The following is a 22,216-nucleotide window of genomic DNA, read 5'->3' as shown; positions in this document are numbered from 1 at the left end:
TTCTTGGAGGATGTATGTCGGATCTTCAAAACTGTAAGTCGATCTTCAGGGGTTATTGTTAGGATTTTTTAAGGGTTTATTGGGTGGGTTTTATTTTTAGATTAGGGTTTGGGTGCAATAGAGCTAAATGCCCTTTTAAGGGCAATGCCCATCTAAATGCCCTTTTCAGGGCAATGGGGAGCTTAGGTTTTTTTAGTTAGGGTTTTATTTGGGGGTTTGGTTGTGTGGGTGGTGGGTTTTACTGTTGGTGTGGGTTGTTTGTATTTTTTTTACAGGTAAAAGAGCTGATTTCTTTGGGGCAATGCCCTGCAAAAGGCCCTTTTAAGGGCTATTTGTAGCTTATTGTCGGTTAGGGTTTTTTTTTATTTTGGGGGGCTTTTTTATTTTCATAGGGCCCTTAGATTAGGTGTAATTAGTTTAAATCTTTGATCATTTCTTTTTTATTTTTTGTAACTTAGTGTTTATTTTTTTGTGTAACTTAGTGTTTGTTATTTTTTGTAACTTAGTTTTTAGTGTAGATTTAAATTATTTGAGTAGGGTTCGGTGTTTAAATATATAATACAGTTAATTTAATTTGTAGTCTGATGTAATTTTATTATAAAAGTTAGGTTAGATTAATTATTAATTTAATATAGTTTAATGTAATTTTAGTATAATAGGGTAGGTTAATTATTAATTTAATATAGTTTAATGTAATTTTAAATGTATGTTTAAATTGATTATAAGATGGGGATGAGTTAATATTTAATATAAAGTTAGCGGGTTGTTAGGTTTAGGGGTTAATAGGTTAATTTAGTTTAAGGCGATGTGGGGGGCTAATTATTAATTTAATATAGTTTAATGTAATTTTAGTATAATAGTTAGGGTAGGTTAATTATTAATTAATATAGTTTAATGTAATTTTAGTATAATAGTTAGGGTAGGTTAATTATTAATTTAATATAGTTTAATGTAATTTCAGTATAATAGGGTACGTTAATTATTAATTTAATATAGTTTAATGTAATTTTAAATGTATGTTTAAATTGATTATAAGATGGGGATGAGTTAATATTTAATATAAAGTTAGCGGGTTGTTAGGTTTAGGGGTTAATAGGTTAATTTAGTTTATGGCGATGTGGGGGGCTGACAGTTTAGAGGTTAATAGCTATTTAGCTGTGGGGGCTCCGGGAGCGGCGGGATAGGGGTTAATAACATAATGTAGGTGGCGGTGGTGTAGGGGACAGCAGATTATGGGTTAATAACATAATGTAGGTGGCGGCGGTGTAGGGGGCATCAGATTAGGGGTTAATAACATAATGTAGGTGGCGACGGTATAGGGGTTGGCAGATTAGGGGTTAATAAGTATAATGTAGGTGGCGGCGGTGTAGGGGGTGGCAGATTAGGGGGTAATAAAATAATGTAGGTGGCGGTGGGCTCCGGGAGCGGAGGAATAAGGGTTAATAAGTTTATTAGAATGGCGGTGGGCTCTGGGAGTGGCGGTTTAGGGGTTAATAACTTTATTTAGTTGCAGCGGGATAGGGGTAAAACAGTTTAGTATAGTGGCGGTGTTTAGGGACAGTATACAAATAAAGCTGTGAAAAAGCCGAATAGCAGCAAGATGGATGACTATCAGTTAACAACAGTCCGCTGCTCATCGCCCCATACTTGGTGCGCGGCTTTTTGACAGCTTTTTTGTTAACTATGGAGAACGTATTCAGGTCCGCGGCCACGATGTTAGGCGATGTTAGGCGAGCGTATTGGTGCGGGCGAATGCAGCACAGTTGACAGCTTGATAAGTATCCCTCACAGTGTTAACACTTGGAAATATGCATAACAAAACATCACATATATATTATAATAATGTATTTCTGTTATATTTAAATATAATTAATGTAAAATAAAGGTTTATTATTATTTTTATCAGTGACTTAAAGGGATATGCTTTGTGACAAGGTGCTGGACTGAGAAGGACTGAAATGTATGTGTATATATATATATATATATATATATATATATACCTTTAATATATGTTTGTGTTTTATGTATGTGTGTATTTGTGTGCAGTATTTTTAACATACATGTTAATTTAACACTGTAGTATATAAGTAAAGAACTACAATGACAGAGGTTTAGTAAACCATCCACTTAGCGCTCAAGCAATAGCCAACATGAGTTTTTCAGAGCACCCCCTTCCAGCAGTCTATTATGTGAGCAATTTAGTGTGTAACAGACTGTTAAGGTGGTTCTTATGTCTGTATGGGATGTGGACAAGCGCCTACTCTGTTCCCTATGGGCTTGAGGGGGGTGATACCTAGTAACCACCAATAGAAATCAGCTAAATGAACGGGGACCCCCAAGCGCCTACCAACCGGAGGCAAAGGGATATAAATAAGTGTAGCAGTGTGTACAATAAAACCTAATTTATTGCCTATACATATAAAAACTTAATACATACAGTTCATACAATACATGGATCCATGGAAAATTACAATAAATTACAATACATGCAGACTGATAAAACAAATGGTCAAAGTAAAAACAATGGTAAGTTCAAGGAATATAATAAGCCTCCTAAGTATGAAGTGCAGTGGAATTCAGTGATATACAACGATGTGAACAAATGGTGTATACATATAAAAATGTAAAAACATAAAAATGTAAAAATATAAAAATATAAAAATGAAAATACAAAATGTCAATCAATTCCAAATTAAATGTCAATCAATCCTACACGTGGTGTAAAAAATTAGTGAAAAAATGTAGATTCAAGACTAATGAAAATCCAAAAATAATGAAAAGATTGTAGATGCAAAAATAAGTGAATAAGTCAAACTATAGTCACCCAGATCCTGTGGGATCGAATAGTGGTTGTAAGTGTCCAAAAATACTGTGATGTGGTGAAGATGTGAAGATGGAGGAAGTGCTGGGCCCACCGAGAGTGAACCAAATTTTCAAACAGAGAAATGGTGTCCACCTAAAAAACAAAAACAAATATGGTGCAGATACCTTCAAATAAGTGTTTACCTAAATGAAATGGAGCTTACCAATATCAGTCGACGCGTTTCGGCCTTGCTCTAGGCCTTTATCAAGACTGATTTGTTTAGGGATTATGCACCCTTATAAAGGGTGTTATGACCAATGGGTGTCTGAGGAATTTTGCGCCAAAAATAGGCTCTGCCCACTTCCTGTGTGTCATGAGTGTGGGCAGTGTTCCTATTCAGATGTCTGATGGGTATGGGCAAACTTTTGTACTTATAAAGAATATTTGTATTTGTAAAAAATATTCAAAGAAGTTGCCTCTGGTGTATAAATAGATAGATATAGTATATCTATAAAGAATGATGTGTTTAAAAATGATGTTTCAAATATATTATCAAATACATAGTATCACTTCCGGTGGTGACGGTCTGTGATGTCATATCCTGTTTATGAGATCTCTGAGTTGTAATCTAGTATTTATTAGCTGGATCAATGTGCTACTTAAGGCAGATTTTTGAAATAACTGCAGAGAATAAAGTGTGTACAGTCCGAAAACATAACGTATAAAATCTGAAGACATAACCAAAATTTAAAATTTAAAATTTAGAATCACTTCTGATTAGCTATGTCAATGTTTACCTATCGTAAGGTGTCTTAGTCACTTCTGGTTGCAGCAAAACATAATGCTATTTTCGGTAAAGAACGTAATGTTCTTTCTGGTGAAAACCATTGTCTGGGGCTTGTGGTGAACCTTATGTATATCAATAAGGAAGAATTGATCATTTAAGGATATGTTAGATTAATAGCGTATCCGAAATGGTCTTAAGGAGAGTCACTTCCGGCTTGCAGCAGTGTAATGGCGCTTCCGGTTGAGACAGCGTGACAATGGTTACTTCCGGTTGGGCCATGCAATAGATATCCCTATCTGTCTCAACCAAGGGAACTCTAAAAAATTATTGGTACAATACAAAGGTCACTTAACAACGAGATATAGAAGGAACCATGAATAAAGGCATAAATACATAAGTCCAACATTATTGTATTGTTATGTTCATAGAAAGGATGGCATCATTTCCAGTTCTGGAAATAGACATATTCCTAATTATTGGAAATGAGATAATTTCTAAATAGGTGAGAAATTCTTCCTCGAATCGTATGTATGCAGATCTCAGTATTACCTATGTTCTTAGTACAATATATACAAATATACGACAATTGCTGAATCCAAACAGTGGAGCCAACCATTATACCACAATAAACTTACAAGGGGGGGGATTTCCGATTCTATATCTTATGTGATGTAGATATCGGTTAATATGACCTAGGCTGTGACGTCACTTTCAGTGATATGTCAAATCTGACATTACTGGTTACAATAATAATAAGTAAAATATTAATGACATTTAAATTAGTGTCATACCTAAATTTAAAGTATATGGCTGAGAGCAAATTATGCCAATGCCTATATATATGGCTCATGACATCACACCATAGATCGCCAACTCTATTGGTGGTTAGTGAATCAAGGTGATGGATTATGTATTAGGGGAGACGTAGAACAATGGTGATTCGGTGGAATTTCCAAGAAGATGTTATTGTGGTATTGCAAAGGACCAATCTAAAGGGCTATTATAAGGGTGCTTACATGAATGTCTATGTGTGTCCAAGGTTGTATGGTGATGGAAGGGGATTAGTTTCTTCTTTAAGGGAGAAAGATTGGGTATATGTACATCTTGATGGTGGTATCAAAGAGGTTGTACTACCTTTTTGTTTTTGTTCTTTGAGAGAGGATGACCATATTACCAAAAGACTAGACGGCTTGACGTGGCTCAAAAAGAGGATATTTAATAGATATGGGAACATACCACATGACATGTTTAGCCTTTGAGCTTATCTGAGATTGTTCTTCCCAACAACTGCTGAGGACAACTGCTGAGGATGAGAAAGAACTGCTCAACACATGTGAAATGGGAAGAACAATCTCAGATAATTAAATAAAAATTCCTAGAGAGAGAATACACCGAAGAGCTGTTGGATAAAGAAATATCAGAAATAGACAAGATGAAACGTACCGATTTAACTAAATACAAAATAAAATCAAAGGAAGAAAGTAATGATCTTCTAGATATCCCAATGATTATGGAATACAGTCAAAACAGAGATATTATTGAGAAAATCTTCAATAAACATTGGGCACTCCTAAAGGAAGATGACCTAATCGGTGAGAAACTACCTTCTAGACCAAAATTCATATACAGAAAAACCAAAAATTTAAGAAATAAGATCGCACCGAGTATATGTAAGAAAGATCCAGGCAGACTGAAAGATGTCTTTGGAAAGAACATTAAAGTTTTTTTTCCTTGTCTGTCCTGTAAGGCATGCAAATGTGGATTAAAATCACAAACATTTAAATGCCATAACACAGGGGTAACTCATAAGATTCACGACATGATACGTTGTCAAGACAAAGGGATTGTATATATGTTACAATGTCCGTGCGGCCTACAATATGTGGGCCAAACGACGAGACCCCTAAGGGACAGAATACGCGAACATCTGTTGTTAATTGAAAAATGCAATATGGAAACATCTCTCTATAAACATTTTACATTGAAACATAATGGGAACATCAAAGATTTAACCTTTATGGGTATCCAAAAGGTCATTAAAGGATGGAGAGGAGGTAACTTTGAGAAGAAATTACTAATCACAGAATCCAAATGGATTTTCACTCTGGACTGTCTCCACCCTAAGGGACTTAATAATAAAGATGACTTCTCCCACCTTTTTAAAATGACATAATGTCTTAATATCTGTATATCCAAAACATTTGTATACTAGGTCTAGGATAGATCTGTGACAAAATCTGACTCGTTATAGTTACTTGTTATAGACACCAAGTTCATGTTTACACTAATGGTTTACATGCAAACTAATACCATAGTTTTAAAGCCAAAGCTCAAAGGCTAAACATGTCATGTGGTATGTTCCCATATCTATTAAATCTTCTCTTTTTGAGCCACGTCAAGCCGTCTAGTCTTTTGGTAATATGGTCATCCTCTCTCTAAGAACAAAAACAAAAAGGTAGTACAACCTCTTTGATACCACCATCAAGATGTACATATACCCAATCTTTCTCCCTTAAAGAAGAAACTAATCCCCTTCCATCACCATACAACCTTGGACACACATAGACATTCATGTAAGCACCCTTATAATAGCCCTTTAGATTGGTCCTTTGCAATACCACAATAACATCTTCTTGGAAATTCCACCGAATCACTATTGTTCTACGTCTCCCCTAATACATAATCCATCACCTTGATTCACTAACCACCAATAGAGTTGGCGATCTATGGTGTGATGTCATGAGCCATATATATAGGCATTGGCATAATTTGCTCTCAGCCATATACTTTAAATGTAGGTATGACACTAATTTAAATGTCATTAATATTTTACTTATTATTATTGTAACCAGTAATGTCAGATTTGACATATCACTGAAAGTGACGTCACAGCCTAGGTCATATTAACCGATATCTACATCACATAAGATATAGAATCGGAAATCCCCCCCCCCCTTGTAAGTTTATTGTGGTATAATGGTTGGCTCCACTGTTTGGATTCAGCAATTGTCGTATATTTGTATATATTGTACTAAGAACATAGGTAATACTGAGATCTGCATACATACGATTCGAGGAAGAATTTCTCACCTATTTAGAAATTATCTCATTTCCAATAATTAGGAATATGTCTATTTCCAGAACTGGAAATGATGCCATCCTTTCTATGAACATAACAATACAATAATGTTGGACTTATGTATTTATGCCTTTATTCATGGTTCCTTCTATATCTCGTTGTTAAGTGACCTTTGTATTGTACCAATAATTTTTTAGAGTTCCCTTGGTTGAGACAGATAGGGATATCTATTGCATGGCCCAACCGGAAGTAACCATTGTCACGCTGTCTCAACCGGAAGCGCCATTACACTGCTGCAAACCGGAAGTGACTCTCCTTAAGACCATTTCGGATACGCTATTAATCTAACATATCCTTAAATGATCAATTCTTCCTTATTGATATACATAAGGTTCACCACAAGCCCCAGACAATGGTTTTCACCAGAAAGAACATTACGTTCTTTACCGAAAATAGCATTATGTTTTGCTGCAACCGGAAGTGACTAAGACACCTTACGATAGGTAAACATTGACATAGCTAATCAGAAGTGATTCTAAATTTTAAATTTTAAATTTTGGTTATGTCTTCAGATTTTATACGTTATGTTTTCGGACTGTACACACTTTATTCTCTGCAGTTATTTCAAAAATCTGCCTTAAGTAGCACATTGATCCAGCTAATAAATACTAGATTACAACTCAGAGATCTCATAAACAGGATATGACATCACAGACCTTCACCACCGGAAGTGATACTATGTATTTGATAATATATTTGAAACATCATTTTTAAACACATCATTCTTTATAGATATACTATATCTATCTATTTATACACCAGAGGCAACTTCTTTGAATATTTTTTACAAATACAAATATTCTTTATAAGTACAAAAGTTTGCCCATACCCATCAGACATCTGAATAGGAACACTGCCCACACTCATGACACACAGGAAGTGGGCGGAGCCTATTTTTGGCGCAAAATTCCTCAGACACCCATTGGTCATAACACCCTTTATAAGGGTGCATAATCCCTAAACAAATCAGTCTTGATAAAGGCCTAGAGCAAGGCCGAAATGCATCGACTGATATTGGTAAGCTCCATTTCATTTAGGTAAACACTTATTTGAAGGTATCTGCACCATATTTGTTTTTGTTTTTTAGGTGGACACCATTTCTCTGTTTGAAAATTTGGTTCACTCTCGGTGGGCCCAGCACTTCCTCCATCTTCACATCTTCACCACATCACAGTATTTTTGGACACTTACAACCACTATTCGATCCCACAGGATCTGGGTGACTATAGTTTGACTTATTCACTTATTTTTGCATCTACAATCTTTTCATTATTTTTGGATTTTCATTAGTCTTGAATCTACATTTTTTCACTAATTTTTTACACCACGTGTAGGATTGATTGACATTTAATTTGGAATTGATTGACATTTTGTATTTTCATTTTTATATTTTTACATTTTTATGTTTTTACATTTTTATATGTATACACCATTTGTTCACATCGTTGTATATCACTGAATTCCACTGCACTTCATACTTAGGAGGCTTATTATATTCCTTGAACTTACCATTGTTTTTACTTTGACCATTTGTTTTATCAGTCTGCATGTATTGTAATTTATTGTAATTTTCCATGGATCCATGTATTGTATGAACTGTATGTATTAAGTTTTTATATGTATAGGCAATAAATTAGGTTTTATTGTACACACTGCTACACTTATTTATATCCCTTTGCCTCCGGTTGGTAGGCGCTTGGGGGTCCCCGTTCATTTAGCTGGTTCTTATGTCTGTGCCATTATTTTTTTGTTTTGTTCAGGGCCCAGATGATTGTATGAGGTGTCTCAACTATAAAGATGGACCATATTGTGTGCAGAAATGTCCCGCTGGATACAAGGGGGATAATGACAGAATGATCTGGAAGTATCCTGATGAAGATAACAAGTGTCAGCTGTGCCATCCTGAGTGCAAATTAGGGTGAGTAAAAAAAATATACTTTAAAAATGATTAACTGATATTAAAAGTGTCCCATCAAACTTCAAAAGATGGTAAACTTGATTTATGTATTTGCTTATGTCCCTTATATTTTAATATCACGGCACATTAACAACAGTTTGAGTCTGACACAGTTATACAAACTTCACATGACTTCCATTTTATTTTCTTGCTCTCATAAATTTAGATTTAAAGAGACATTGAGAGCTTTGGGAATTAATTGGATAACCCCAAGCAAGTCACTGTTATTTAAAGGGAGACTCAAGTCAAAATTAAAGTTTTATGATTCAGAAAGAGCAGCAATTTTAAATAACTTTCCAATTTACTTCCATTAACAAAATGTGCACAGACTTTTTAAATTTAAACATTTTGAGTCACCAGCTCCTACTTGCTGATAGCTGTCACGTGATACAGGAGGAGTGGAAATAGACATAACTTTGACCTTTGTCAGAAAAATAAATATATATATATATATATATATATATATACTGTATATAGTAGTAAAGAATGGGGATGCACTTGCCAGGATTTCCAAAGTTAACTTTAATGTAACGTTTCAGGGTGTTACCCCCTTCGTCAGACAATACAAAATAAACATTTGTTTGTTATTTTGTATTGTCTGACGAAGGGGGTAACACCCCGAAACGTTACATCAAAGAAATACTATGGAAGCACCCTGGGTGGATGAAATGTTAACTGTGAGTGCTGGCCTGCTTGCTGTCAATATATATATATATATCACTTGTAGGATCCAGCACTCACTATCAAATCATATCTGCCATGGTGCACTCCAAACAATTCATATACAAGTCTGAGGATGGGGGCAACCCGAAAACGTTCACGGATTAAACGTCTTGAATTAATACGGAGACTGCCTTCTTTGTTAACTTTGTTTGTATATATATATATATATATATATATATATATATATATATATATATATATATATAGATATATATATATATAATTAGACAACCCTTGGTATTGATCTTTTAGGGGCACAAATAGGAGAATAACACTGATAAATCTTGCCTAAGAAGTTTATCTTTAAATCTCCTTAGCTCTCCTATGGAGAAGTGCAAAAAAACAAACAAACAATTTTTTAAGTATTTTATTTTTTTCTCTTCTCTATAGGAGAGCTAAGGAGATTTAAAGATACATTTCTTAGACAAGATTTATCATTGCTATTCTCCTATATTCCCCCCTAAAAATGCACATGAAAAATATTTCCCCTATTTATCATTCAAATATGTGCCTAAAATTGGGCAAGTTCGACTGTAAAATTCTCCTACTCTGTTCCCATTCTCCTTGGAGAACGTGCTTTAAAAAAAAAAAAAAAAAAAAAAAAGTTAAATTAGATCCTTTTAGTCATATTTCCTATAGTACAGCTCATTAATTCAACTAGTTACAAATGTATAATTTATTTTCTCCTATAGAGTACTGAAAGTTTTTTTGCAAATGTGTGCATTAAAGTTCTCCATAACTACTGTGGAGAACAGCATTAGAAATGTATTCTCTACCAGTTGTTGAAGCAATGTTACAAAAAAAGGGCTCTACAAGGCGCAAAAATAAAATATAACAATGCGCAATAATAGTAATGTATATTATAAAGCAATAACAATGTATATTGGAGCGCAAACATAATGTGTATTAGGGTGCCAAATTAATATATAAGCACAAAAAAATCTTTTGGGGCACTAAAATATTATCTTTTGGGGCACAAAAATAATATATAAAAAAAAGATAAAATAGAAGCCAAAAAACAATGAAACTTAGATCTATTTTCTTCCATGACAGTTTGTTGAAGAGGGGCAATAACAAAGATACAAGTAGGGCTGTATAAATATTTCTATTGGTTTATATATAACTTACATGAAGCATAATTGCTTATTTTCAATGATAAATAAGGTGCAGATATAAGCTCTGTGCAGGAGAATGTTACAGGGCAGAGAATATGGTGCATGGAACTAAGGTTCTCTCCTCTGTGCTGAAGAGGTAAACATAATATGAGAGCCCACTGCTGAAAACATGAAGCAATTAAAAAATATAATCTGATTTGCTTAAATGGAATTATAGGAAACATTTTTTTTTCTTTACTTTTTTATTTCAACAGATGCACAGGACCAGGCATTGAAGGTTGTATTCCTTGTGTAAGTAATCAATATTTTCTAAATACCCTTATGCATACCCCAGACAGGTTTGACTTATTTTTGATGAAATATTTAAATTATCTGGGGGAAAAATAATAGCTATAATGATTAATTTCTGCATGGCATAATGTACCAAAGTGTGGCACTGCACAACATAGAAAATCAGTGGTGGTTCTGCATAATGAATCAAACAATGGTGACAATATATAAAACCTGGAAACAGGGTGACCTGTTTTTCACCATTATACCTAGACTGATACTATCATGTCTAAGAGAAAAATGTATCAAGCTGCAGGAGGACAAGTTCTCAAGCAGAGAACCTGTCCACCTGCAATCACTAGAGACTGCTTCTTAAATTTGTGATTTCAGACTCCCTCTTGCAAGCCTGAACTACAAATTCTCAGAAGCTGTTATGGGAAAATTTATCACACTAAGTATAATTTTTTTCAAGCCTTACAATAGAACATTAACTTGCAGTGGAGTACTAGCAAGTTTTGGCCAGGGGACCAGTACAACTCATACGTATAGTTATGATAATGAACATTTATATACTAATAAACACAGCACTCTCCACTATATAATATAGATGTTAGACATCTATACACTATGCTGAACTGTATAATTAATGCAAAGCACCTATACACTGATAACATATATGCTGTACTGTGTAATTGTAATGCTCGTAGGATATTCCGCTATCAGACCAAACTTGACCAGTAGTCTTCTTATCCCAGCGTCGAGCCGGAATGATAAGGAATATCCCAGAGCAGAGAAAGTTCGCAAGATGAGGTAGGCGGCACTCACCACAGGCAGGATAGTCTTCAGCAGCAACAGGCAGGGAATCAGAGAAAGGTCGTTCAAGGGTAAACCACTAGAATGGTCAGGCAGGCCTCCCTTGCAGTGGAGCCCTAAGGCAGCGCCTAGTCTGCCTCTATTGTAGCACTCTTTATTACCCATTCCCCAGTTTTGCATAACCAATACTGTTATATTAATATTATTTTTACCTCTATGATTACCTGTATGTAACCCCCTTATCTCAGTGGGTTTTTTATTCTTTTCCTAAACGGGGAGAGGCCACAGCCGCATTCATTACTTTTCGGAAACACAGAACCTGGCCAGCAGGAGGAGGCAACGACACCCCAGCCAAAGGCTTAAATACCTCCCCCACTTCCCTCATCCCCCAGTCATTCTTTGCCTTTCGTCACAGGAAGTTGGCAGAGAAGTGTCAGAAGATTTCGGAGTAGTCTCTTATGGAGGATAGTACTCTTCAAGATGGAACTGGAGTTTTAAGTAGTCCTGTCAGCCTCTCAGTGAGAGCGTGGATGAAAGTTAGAGTCCGGAGATGCAGGGAGAGTCTTTCTGCAAATCCATCCTGACTCATATTAACAGCTCCATAAGCAATCAGTGTTGACAAGTTTCGCTGCCTGCTTTCTTCACTCAAGTCCATGTCAGAAGCGATGCTACTGTCAAACTTGAAGGGCCATGTTACTGTTCCACGGCATAGATTCTGGTAAGATTGTTTAATTTTTTATATATGTATGATAACACAAGAAGACAGGGTCACAATGTGACTCCTTTTATCTGTATAGAATCAAGGGTTAATATCTCCTGAGGGGGATTATTGAACAGTGGGGAATAATCTTATATGTTTATTTGATTTTATGTTGCTTTTATGTGTGAAATGTTATGGGCTCATAGGCTGTTATGGAATATACAGGTTTTACTTTCACTTTGAGAGCCATGCAGCTTACAAGCTTGGCGCGCTTTTTCTCATAGCAGGGACAGTCCTGCATTGTGCACTATGTAATTATTTCCCTCTTTCCTGACCGGGTGTCTATCAGAGAGAAATCCTAAATCTCTGTACTGTCTGGGTCATGGGAGGTGGTGTGTGCCCCAGCCATTGGGATATAACGGTGCAGTTTTTTTTATAAAATAAGATGTTTTATTTCTATAGTTCTCCTTTTATTGCACTAGCGATGGAGGATTCTGTTACTTAGAGGACACTCCCTTTATTCCTAAAGAGTAATTCCTGTTTATATTGTGAGGAGGCCTTAGTTCCGCCCCCTCAATTATGTTCCATATGCCTTGATAATGTGATAATATCAAACATCTTTGATACCACTGAGCCATCCACCTCTGAGGAGTTATCGTCCAGTGAGGTGTGTACACTACATTCTTATCTCTCTACACATGCAGTTTCCCGTAGCATTGCTGCTCCTCCATCTGGAGGGGGCCATTTTTTCTCCAGACGTTACAGCGCAGTTTAGACGCGGGGTCTGCAGCCTTTAATGCTTTACCTTGCCCTGATAAGCGCAAGTGAAAGGTTACATATTGCACTCCTTCCCAGAGTACATCAGATAATTTATTAGATTTAACTGATAGGGTTATCCAAAGATGAAGTTCTTTCTGAGACTTCAGAGTATGAACATTCTGGGTCGGAGTCTGCTGCCTCTAAACCTCCGGCTGCGGAGGAACCAGACTTTAGTTTTAGGAATTTGCGCTTTCTTCTAAAGGAAGATTTTGGCGAATTCAGAGGTTCCAGAGGACAAATTGCCTGATGAATCTTTGATTCCTAAATTGGATAGAGTTTGAGGGCAGGGTGGTAACTTATCTTTCCCTGCTCCTGTTAGATGGTGAACATTATTGAGAATGAATGGGACAGGATTGGATTCCTTTTTCCCCTCTTCTCCCGTTAACAAAATGTTCCCGGTTCTGTACTCTCATTGGAGTTGTGAGGTTCCATCCCTAAAACGGATAGCAATATCTTCACCCTTGCTAAATGTACTATCATCCTGCTTGAGGATAATTCTTTGCTTAAAGAGCCCATGTATAAAGGATGGAAACTGTCGGCTAGATTTAGAGTTGGGCGGTAGCCATCAAAACCAGCGTTAGAGGCTGCTAACGCTGGTTTTTACCGCCCTCTGGTATTTGGAGTCAGTCAGGAAAGGGTCTAACGTTCACTTTACAGCCGCGACTTTTCCATACCGCAGATCCCACTACACCATTTGCGTATCCTATCTTTTCAATGGGATCTTTCTAACGCCGGTATTTAGAGTCGTGGCTGAAGTGAGCGTTAGAAATCTAACGACAAAACTCCAGCCGCGGAAAAAAACAGGAGTTAAGAGCTTTCTGGGCTAACGCCGGTTTATAAAGCTCTTAACTTCTGTGCTCTAAAGTACACTAACACCCATAAACTACCTATGTACCCCTAAACCGAGGTCCCCCCACATCGCCGCCACTCTATTAAATTTTTTAACCCCTAATCTGCCGCTCCGTACACCGCCGCCAGCTAAATTAACCCTATGTACCCCTAATCTGCTGCCCCTAATACCGCCGACACCTATATTATATTTATTAACCCCTAATCTGCCCCCCCAACGTCGCCGCCACCTACCTACACTTATTAACCCCTAATCTGCCGAGCAGACCGCACCGCTACTATAATAAAGTTATTAACCCCTAATCCGCCTCACTCCCGCCTCAATAACCCTATAATAAATAGTATTAACCCCTAATCTGCCCTCCCTAACATCGCCGTCACCTAACTTCAAGCATTAACCCCTAATCTGCCGACCGGAGCTCACCGCTACTCTAATAAATTTTTTAACCCCTAAAGCTAATTCTAACCCTAACCCTAACACCCCTCTAAGTTAATTATAATTTTTATCTAACGAAATAAATTAACTCTTATTAAATAAATTATTCCTATTTAAAGCTAAATACTTACCTGTAAAATAAATACTAATATAGCTACAATATAAATTAAAATTATATTGTAACTATTTTAGGATTAATATTTATTTTACAGGCAACTTTGTTATTATTTTAACCAGGTACAATAGCTATTAAATAGTTAATAACTATTTAATAGTTACCTAGTTAAAATAATTACAAAATTACCTGTAAAATAAATACTAACCTAAGTTACAATTAAACCTAACACTACACTATCAATAAATAAATTAAATTAAATACCTACAATTACCTACAATTAAACCTAACACTACACTATCAATAAATTAATTAAATACAATACCTACAAATAAATACATTTAAATAAACTAACTAAAGTACAAAAAATAAAAAAGAACTAAGTTACAAAAAATAAAAAAATATTTACAAACATTAGAAAAATCTTACAACAATTTTAAACTAATTACACCTACTCTAAGCCCCCTAATAAAATAACAAAGCCCCCCAAAATAAAAAAATGTCCTACCCTATTCTAAATTAAAAAGTTCAAAGCTCTTTTACCTTACCAGCCCTTAAAAGGACCTTTTGTGGGGCATGCCCCAAAGAATTCAGCTCTTTTGCCTGTAAAAAAAACACATACAATACCCCCCAACATTAAAACCCACCACCCACATACCCCTAATCTAACCCAAACCCCCCTTAAATAAACCTAACACTTATCCCATGAAGATCTCCCTACCTTGTCTTCACCTCACTGGGTTCAGCGATCGGTCCAGAAGAGGGTCCGAAGTCTTGATCCAAGCGGCGGCTGAAGAACTCCATCATCGGGCTGAAGTCGGAAGTCCATCATCGGGATGAAGTCTTCTATCAATCGGCATCTTCAATCTTCTTTCTTCCGGAGCGGAGCCATCTTCTTCCCAGCCGACGCGGATCCATCCTCTTCAACCGACGCCTACTCGCCGAATGACGGTTCCTTTAAATGACGTCATCCAAGATGGCGTCCCTCAAATTCCGATATGCTGATAGGATTCTATCAGCAAATCAGAATTAAGGTAGGAATATTCTGATTGGCTGATGGAATCAGCCAATCAGATTCAAGTTCAATCCGATTGGCTGATCCAATCAGCCAATCAGATTGAGCTCGCATTCTATTGGCTGATCGGGACAGCCAATAGAATGCGAGCTCAATCTTATTGGCTGATTGGATCAGCCAATCGGATTGAACTTGAATCTGATTGGCTGATTCCATCAGCAAATCAGAATATTCCTACCTTAATTCCGATTGGCTGATAGAATCCTATCAGCCAATCGGAATTCGAGGGACGCCATCTTGGATGACGTCATTTAAAGGAACCGTCATTCGGCGAGTAGGCGTCGGTTGAAGAGGATGGATCCGCGTCGGCTGGGAAGAAGATGGCTCCGCTCCGCTCCGGAAGAAAGAAGATTGAAGATGCCGCTTGATAGAAGACTTCATCCCGATGATGGACTTCCGACTTCAGCCCGATGATGGAGTTCTTCAGCCGCCGCTTGGATCAAGACTTCGGACCCTCTTCTGGACCGATCGCTGAACCCGGTGAGGTGAAGACAAGGTAGGGAGATCTTCATGGGATTAGTTTTAGGTTTATTTAAGGGGGGTTTGGGTTAGATTAGGGGTATGTGGGTGGTGGGTTGTAATGTTGGGGGGGGTTGTATTTTTCTTTTACAGGCAAAAGAGCTGAATTCTTTGGGGCATGCCCCACAAAAGGTCCTTTTAAGGGCTGGTAAGGTAAAAGAGCTTTGAACTTTTTTAATTTAGAATAGGGTAGGGCATTTTTTTATTTTGGTGGGCTTTGTTATTTTATTAGGGGGCTTAGAGTAGGTGTAATTAGTTTAAAATTGTTGTAAGATTTTTCTAATGTTTGTAAATATTTTTTTATTTTTTGTAACTTAGTTCTTTTTTATTTTTTGTACTTTAGTTAGTTTATTTAAATGTATTTATTTGTAGGTATTGTATTTAATTAATTTATTGATAGTGTAGTGTTAGGTTTAATTGTAGGTAATTGTAGGTATTTAATTTAATTTATTTATTGATAGTGTAGTGTTAGGTTTAATTGTAACTTAGGTTAGGATTTATTTTACAGGTAATTTTGTAATTATTTTAACTATTTTAGCTATTAAATAGTTATTAACTATTTAATAGCTATTGTACCTGGTTAAAATAATTACAAAGTTGCCTGTAAAATAAATATTAATCCTAAAATAGCTACAATATAATTATAATTTATATTGTAGCTATATTAGGGTTTATTTTACAGGTAAGTATTTAGCTTTAAATAGGAATAATTTATTTAATAAGAGTTAATTTATTTTGTTAGATTTAAATTATATTTAACTTAGGGGGGTGTTAGTGTTAGGGTTAGACTTAGCTTTAGGGGTTAATAAATTTATTATCGTAGCAGCGAGATCCGGTCGGCAGATTAGCGGTTAATAAGTGTAGGTAGCTGGCGGCGACGTTGTGGGGGGCAGATTAGGGGTTAATAAATATAATATAGGGGTCGGCAGTGTTAGGGGCAGCAGATTAGGGGTACATAACTATAATGTATGTTGCGGCGGTGTACAGAGCGGCAGATTAGGGGTTAATAATAATATGCAGGGGTCAGCGATAGCGGGGGCGGCAGATTAGGGGTTAATAAGTGTAAGTTTAGGGGTGTTTAGACTCGGGGTTCATGTTAGGGTGTTAGGTGCAGACGTAGGAAGTGTTTCCCCATAGGAAACAATAGGGCTGCGTTAGGAGCTGAACGCTGCTTTTTTGCAGGTGTTAGGTTTTTTTTCAGCTCAAACTGCCCCATTGTTTTCTATGGGGGAATCGTGCACGAGCACGTTTTTGAAGCTGGCCGCGTCCGTAAGCAACGCTGGTATTTAGAGTTGAAGTGGCGGTAAATATGCTCTACGCTCCTTTTTTGGAGCCTAACGCAGCCCTTCTGTGAACTCTAAATACCAGCGGTATTTAAAAGGTGCGGGAGAAAAAAAGCCAGCGTAGCTAACGCACCCCTTTGGCCACAGAACTCTAAATCTAGCCGTCTGTTAAGAATGATGTTTCAATATACGGATATTTGTTTCAAACGATGGTGGCTGTTGCCGCGGTTGCTGGAGCAGCTACCTATGGGTGTAACTCCTTATGGGTTTTGATCAAGGGCGAAGGTCCCCTCAATGTTATTCAGGAAAGAATTAAGGCCTTGAGGGTTACTAATTCTTTTTTCTGTAATGCTGTAATTATTCGCAGGAATGCTATGGCTTCAGCCTTTTCTGTTCAGGCCCATCGGGCTCTAAGTCTAGTCTTCTTTCCCTCCCCTTTAAGGGAATTTTTTTGTTTGGTCCAGGCCTGGACTCATTTATCTCCATGGTCTCAGGGGGCAAGGGTGACTTCCTACCGCAGGAGAATATGAACTAGTCTAAGGGACAATTTTCATTCTTTTCATTCTGATAAAGCCCATGTAAGCAGTCCTCCGCTAAGCCAGAGCAAAACAAGAGCTCTTGGAAGCTGACTCAGTCCTGGAATAAATCCAAGCAGAGCAAGAAGCCCACCAAGTCTAAGTTGGCATAAATGGGCGGTCCCGGTCCTCTCTGGATCGTGTAGGGGGAAGTCTGTCACTCTTTTCAGTTGCTTAGTTCAGGGATGTGCAGGATCCAAGGGTCCTGGAGGTCATAGCTCAGGGTTACAAGATAGGTTTCTAGTCTCAGCCACCCAAGGGCAGATTCCTCCTCTCCTGTCTTCCTGACCAGAGAGGTGGGAAGCCTTTCTGGGGTGTGTACGGGATCTGTCCTCCTATGAGTTATTGTCCCAGTGTCTATCGCAGTGAGTGGTTTGGGATACTATTCAAACATTTTTGTGGTCCCAAAGAAGGAGGGAACTTTCTGTCCGATTCTGGACCTAAAGTGCTTAAACAAGTTTTTTTATATGTCCCTTCGTTCAAAGGGGAGACAATAAGGTCCATTCTTCCCCTCGTTTGAGAAGGGCAGTTCATGACCACAATAGATTTGAAGGATGCTCCTTTCACATACCAATCCTCAAGGACCACTTCCAGTTCCTAAGGTTTGTGTTTCTGGAACAGCACTTCCAGTTTATTGCACTTCCGTTTGGTCTAGCTACGGCTCCAAGAAAGTTTTCAAAAAGTGGACCGTTCAGAATTTCTCCTCTGTCTTCTTTGATCCCATGGATGGAAGATAAATCTAGAGAGAGTTCTCTTTTATCAAGTACCAGGGTAGAATTCTCGGGTACTATAATAGACTCCACAGACATGAAAATATTTCTAACAGACCAGAGATGTTGCAAGCTAGCTTCAACATGTCTTGTCCTCCAGTCTCCTTAAGGTCATCTGTGGCTCAGTGTATGGAGGTGATTGGTCTCATGGTGTCCTGCAAAGACATAATTTCCTTTGCCAGGTTTTATCTCAGACTGTTGTAACTGCGCATGCTGAAGAAGTGGAACGGCGATCATTCGGATCTGTCTCAACAGATTTCTCTGGACAACCGATTGAGAGAATCGCTCTCTTGGTGTTTTTGTCCTGATCTCTTGTCCCAAGGGACGTCCATCTGTCTCAAGACCATCCTGGGTGATAATGACTACGGTTGTGAGTCTGTCAGGATGGGAAGCTGTTAGGGGTGCCAGGAAGGCACAGGGCCCATGGAAAAGCTCCTTCTCGATCGCATTGGATCTTTGGGCAATATATAATGTTCTGAAGGCTTGGTCTTGACTGGGTTTGTCCCAGTTTATCAGATTCCAATCAGACAATATATCCTCAGTGGCTTACATAAACCATCAGGGGGTAATGAGAAGCTCCCTAGCTATGAGGGAAGTATATCGGATTCTGGAGTGGGTGGAGACCCACATATTGTTCGCTGTCAATGATCCACATTTCGGGTGTGGACAACTGTGAAGCGAATTTCCTCAGCAGGCAATCCTTTCATCTGGGGGAATGGTCTTTCCATCCCCAGTGTTTGCAGAGATTTGCAAGAGGTGGATCTTATGACGCCTCAATATCAAGCTACCCAGATATGGGTCGAGGTACAGGGATCCTCAGGCGGAGCTAACAGATGCATTAGCGTTACCTTGGAGGTTCAATATAATTTATCTTTTCCGGCTGTTACCACTATTTCCTAGTGTAGTGGCTCGAATCAGGCAGGCATCAGTGATACCGATTGCTCAGTCTTGGATGCAAAGGATATGGTTCGTGAACTAGTGGGGATGTCATTATCTCCTCCGTGTAAGTTACCTTGTTTCAGGGATCTGCTGACCAAGGTCTCTTTATTCATCTTTGTCTAGATTCTCTGAGGCTGACTGGGTGGAGATTGAAAGCTTAGTCTTAGCCAAGAGAGGTGTTTCTGAGAGAGTTATTTTTACTCTCATTCAAGCTTGTAAGCTGGTTGCTCGTCGCATCTATTCTCCAGGATGAACTGGAGAAGGGCTTTTCTGCAAGTCCCCTGAGAGGACAGATTTTGGCCCGGTCTGTGTTACTGCACAAGAGGTTCGCTGAGCTTCCTGATGTCCAATCATTTGTTAAGGCTCTGCTAGGATCAGACCTGTGTTTTGATCTATTGCTCTTACTTGGAGTTTGAATCTTGTTCTTTGAGTTTTGTATGGGCTCTGTTGGAGCCTATGCATTAAGTAGACATTAAATTATTGTCTTGGAAGGTTCCTTTTTTACGGGCTATTGCTTCTGCGCACAGAGCATCTATGATTGCTGCCTTGCAATGCGTCCCTTCTTAACTATCTTTTCATGCAAATAAGGCTGTTCTACGAACCAAGTTAGGTTTTCTTCCTAAGGTTGTGTCAATTCGCAACATTAATCAAGAGATTGTGGTTCCTTTCTTATGTCCTACTCCTTCTTCGTCGTAGGAACATTTTTAACGTAATTCTAAATGTGGTTTGTGCCTTGAAGTCTTATCTTCAGGCAAACTTCTTTCTCTGTTTGTTCTCTTTTACTGGGAAGCATGGGGGTCAGAGGGCCTCTTCGACTTCCTTATCTTTTTGGCTGAGGAGTTGAGAAAGTAGGACATAAGCCTCCTCTGAGGATTATGGCTCATTCTACGGGAGCAGTGCTTTCCCTATGGATCAGAATTCTAAGGCGGTTACCTGGTCCTCCTTACATACTCTTTCCAGACTTTACAAGTTTGATGTTTTTTGCTTCTGCTGAAGCAGCCTTTGGGAGAAAGGTTTTCAGGCTGTGGTGCCCTCAGATTAGGATCCGCCTTTCTTTTTTCCCTCCTGTTTTGCATTTTGTGTCCTTTATAGCTTGGGTATTGGTTTCCCAAAAGTAATGAATGCAGCTATGGCCTTTCCCCGTTTAAGAAGAAAAACTTAAATTATGCTTACCAGATAATTTTATTTTCTTCTGATAGGGAGAGGCCACAGCTCTGTACCCGTTTTTATTCTATGGGGCGGCCTTATATTTTATTTGTTCTTCTGGCACCTTTTTCACCTTGATATTTCTCCTACTGTTCCTTGTTTCCTCGGCAGAATGATTGGGGGATGAGGGAAGTGGGGGAGGTATTTAAACCTTTGGCTGGGTGTCTTTGCCTCCTCCTGGTGGCCAGGTTCTGTATTTCCCAAAAGTAATGAATGCAGCTGTGGCTTCTCCCTGTCAGAAGAGAAGAAAATGATCTGCTAAGCATAATTTTAAGTTTTTTGTTTTAGCCCATCATTGCTGGCAATTGTGCACTCATTATCATTCTCGACCAGAGTGAGCACAATGTTAGATGGCACACATGAACTAGATTGTAAAAGGCTAAAAAACAATGGAGGGAGGATAAGTGGCGGCCTGCAGGGGCTTAGAAACAGGCAATCTTTCAGGTTATGCAAAGCTTGGTAATGGGTAATTAAGGTGTTATCTATCTTTTTAAACAATTAAAAATAAAGTAGACTGTCCCTTTTACATTTCAGAGGGTTTACAGAATATTGTACACAAGAATGTCATGATATCTGTATGAAAAAAAAACAAGGGACCCATTTTTGTTTTAGTTTTTTTGCTATATTTTTTCATTTTTAAAACTTAAGAAAAAGGAAAATAACATCTTTTAGTGCAAAATCTGTTGTACATAATAAAACCTATTTGTTTTTCTTCTTGCAGGATTAATCCGACTTAACCCTAAGATGCTATATCAATACCAAAAATATATCAATATCAATCAACATTACTAATATCTACTTGGCTTTATAATACGTTATGAATATATAAGAGTGGAATGGAGACTGTGTTGCATAGCCTTACTAATGTTTAGAACTTGGAAAAAATATATCTAGTTACTGAGTGAGTTAGATCAAATAACATTGCCTTTACTTTTCCATTACAAGGGCAACAGAGTTAATATTACAGGTCATATAATTTCACTAATTTTGTGCTGTTTTACAATTCTGTGAAAATTGTACTAAATAAAGTTTATTGGAATTAAGTTGTCTGCCTTTTTCTTTGTAGAAAGTGGAATTCTTCGTTATTTATACTCGAATGATGACAATTCCCAAGATATGGAAAACCTTAGGGACCCCAAAAATAAGCATCAATCATTTTTTTGAAAAAGCTTATTGTTTACTGAACCAGTTATCTTGGGTCAGTTTTTTAACCTTGATATATGGGGATCATAAGTTACTTGGCAGTCTACTATTTTCTTTGTTAGTTTTAGAACAATCACAAATCTGCTCATCCTGGGACAGTACCACCTATGCATGACCCAT

The 22,216-nt window shown here is 37.7% G+C and overlaps 1 protein-coding gene across 1 annotated transcript in view; it reads left to right on the top strand.

Annotated features, from left to right (window-relative positions):
- Positions 1-21,936, top strand: part of LOC128660625 (epidermal growth factor receptor) — a 374,881-nt gene extending 352,945 nt beyond the window's left edge. The window contains exons 15-17 of the mRNA XM_053714556.1: positions 8,490-8,647; positions 10,779-10,815; positions 21,615-21,936. Of these exons, the coding sequence (XP_053570531.1) occupies positions 8,490-8,647; positions 10,779-10,815; positions 21,615-21,620 (201 nt within the window). The 3' untranslated portion in view covers positions 21,621-21,936. The remainder of the gene's footprint in view (positions 1-8,489; positions 8,648-10,778; positions 10,816-21,614) is intronic.
- Positions 21,937-22,216: the final 280 nt, after the last annotated feature.

This window comes from Bombina bombina, chromosome 5 (assembly GCF_027579735.1).
Source record: "Bombina bombina isolate aBomBom1 chromosome 5, aBomBom1.pri, whole genome shotgun sequence".
Lineage (NCBI taxonomy): Eukaryota > Metazoa > Chordata > Amphibia > Anura > Bombinatoridae > Bombina > Bombina bombina.
The sequence above is the reverse complement of the archived record's forward strand: the minus strand, read 5'-3'. Positions and strand labels throughout refer to the sequence as shown.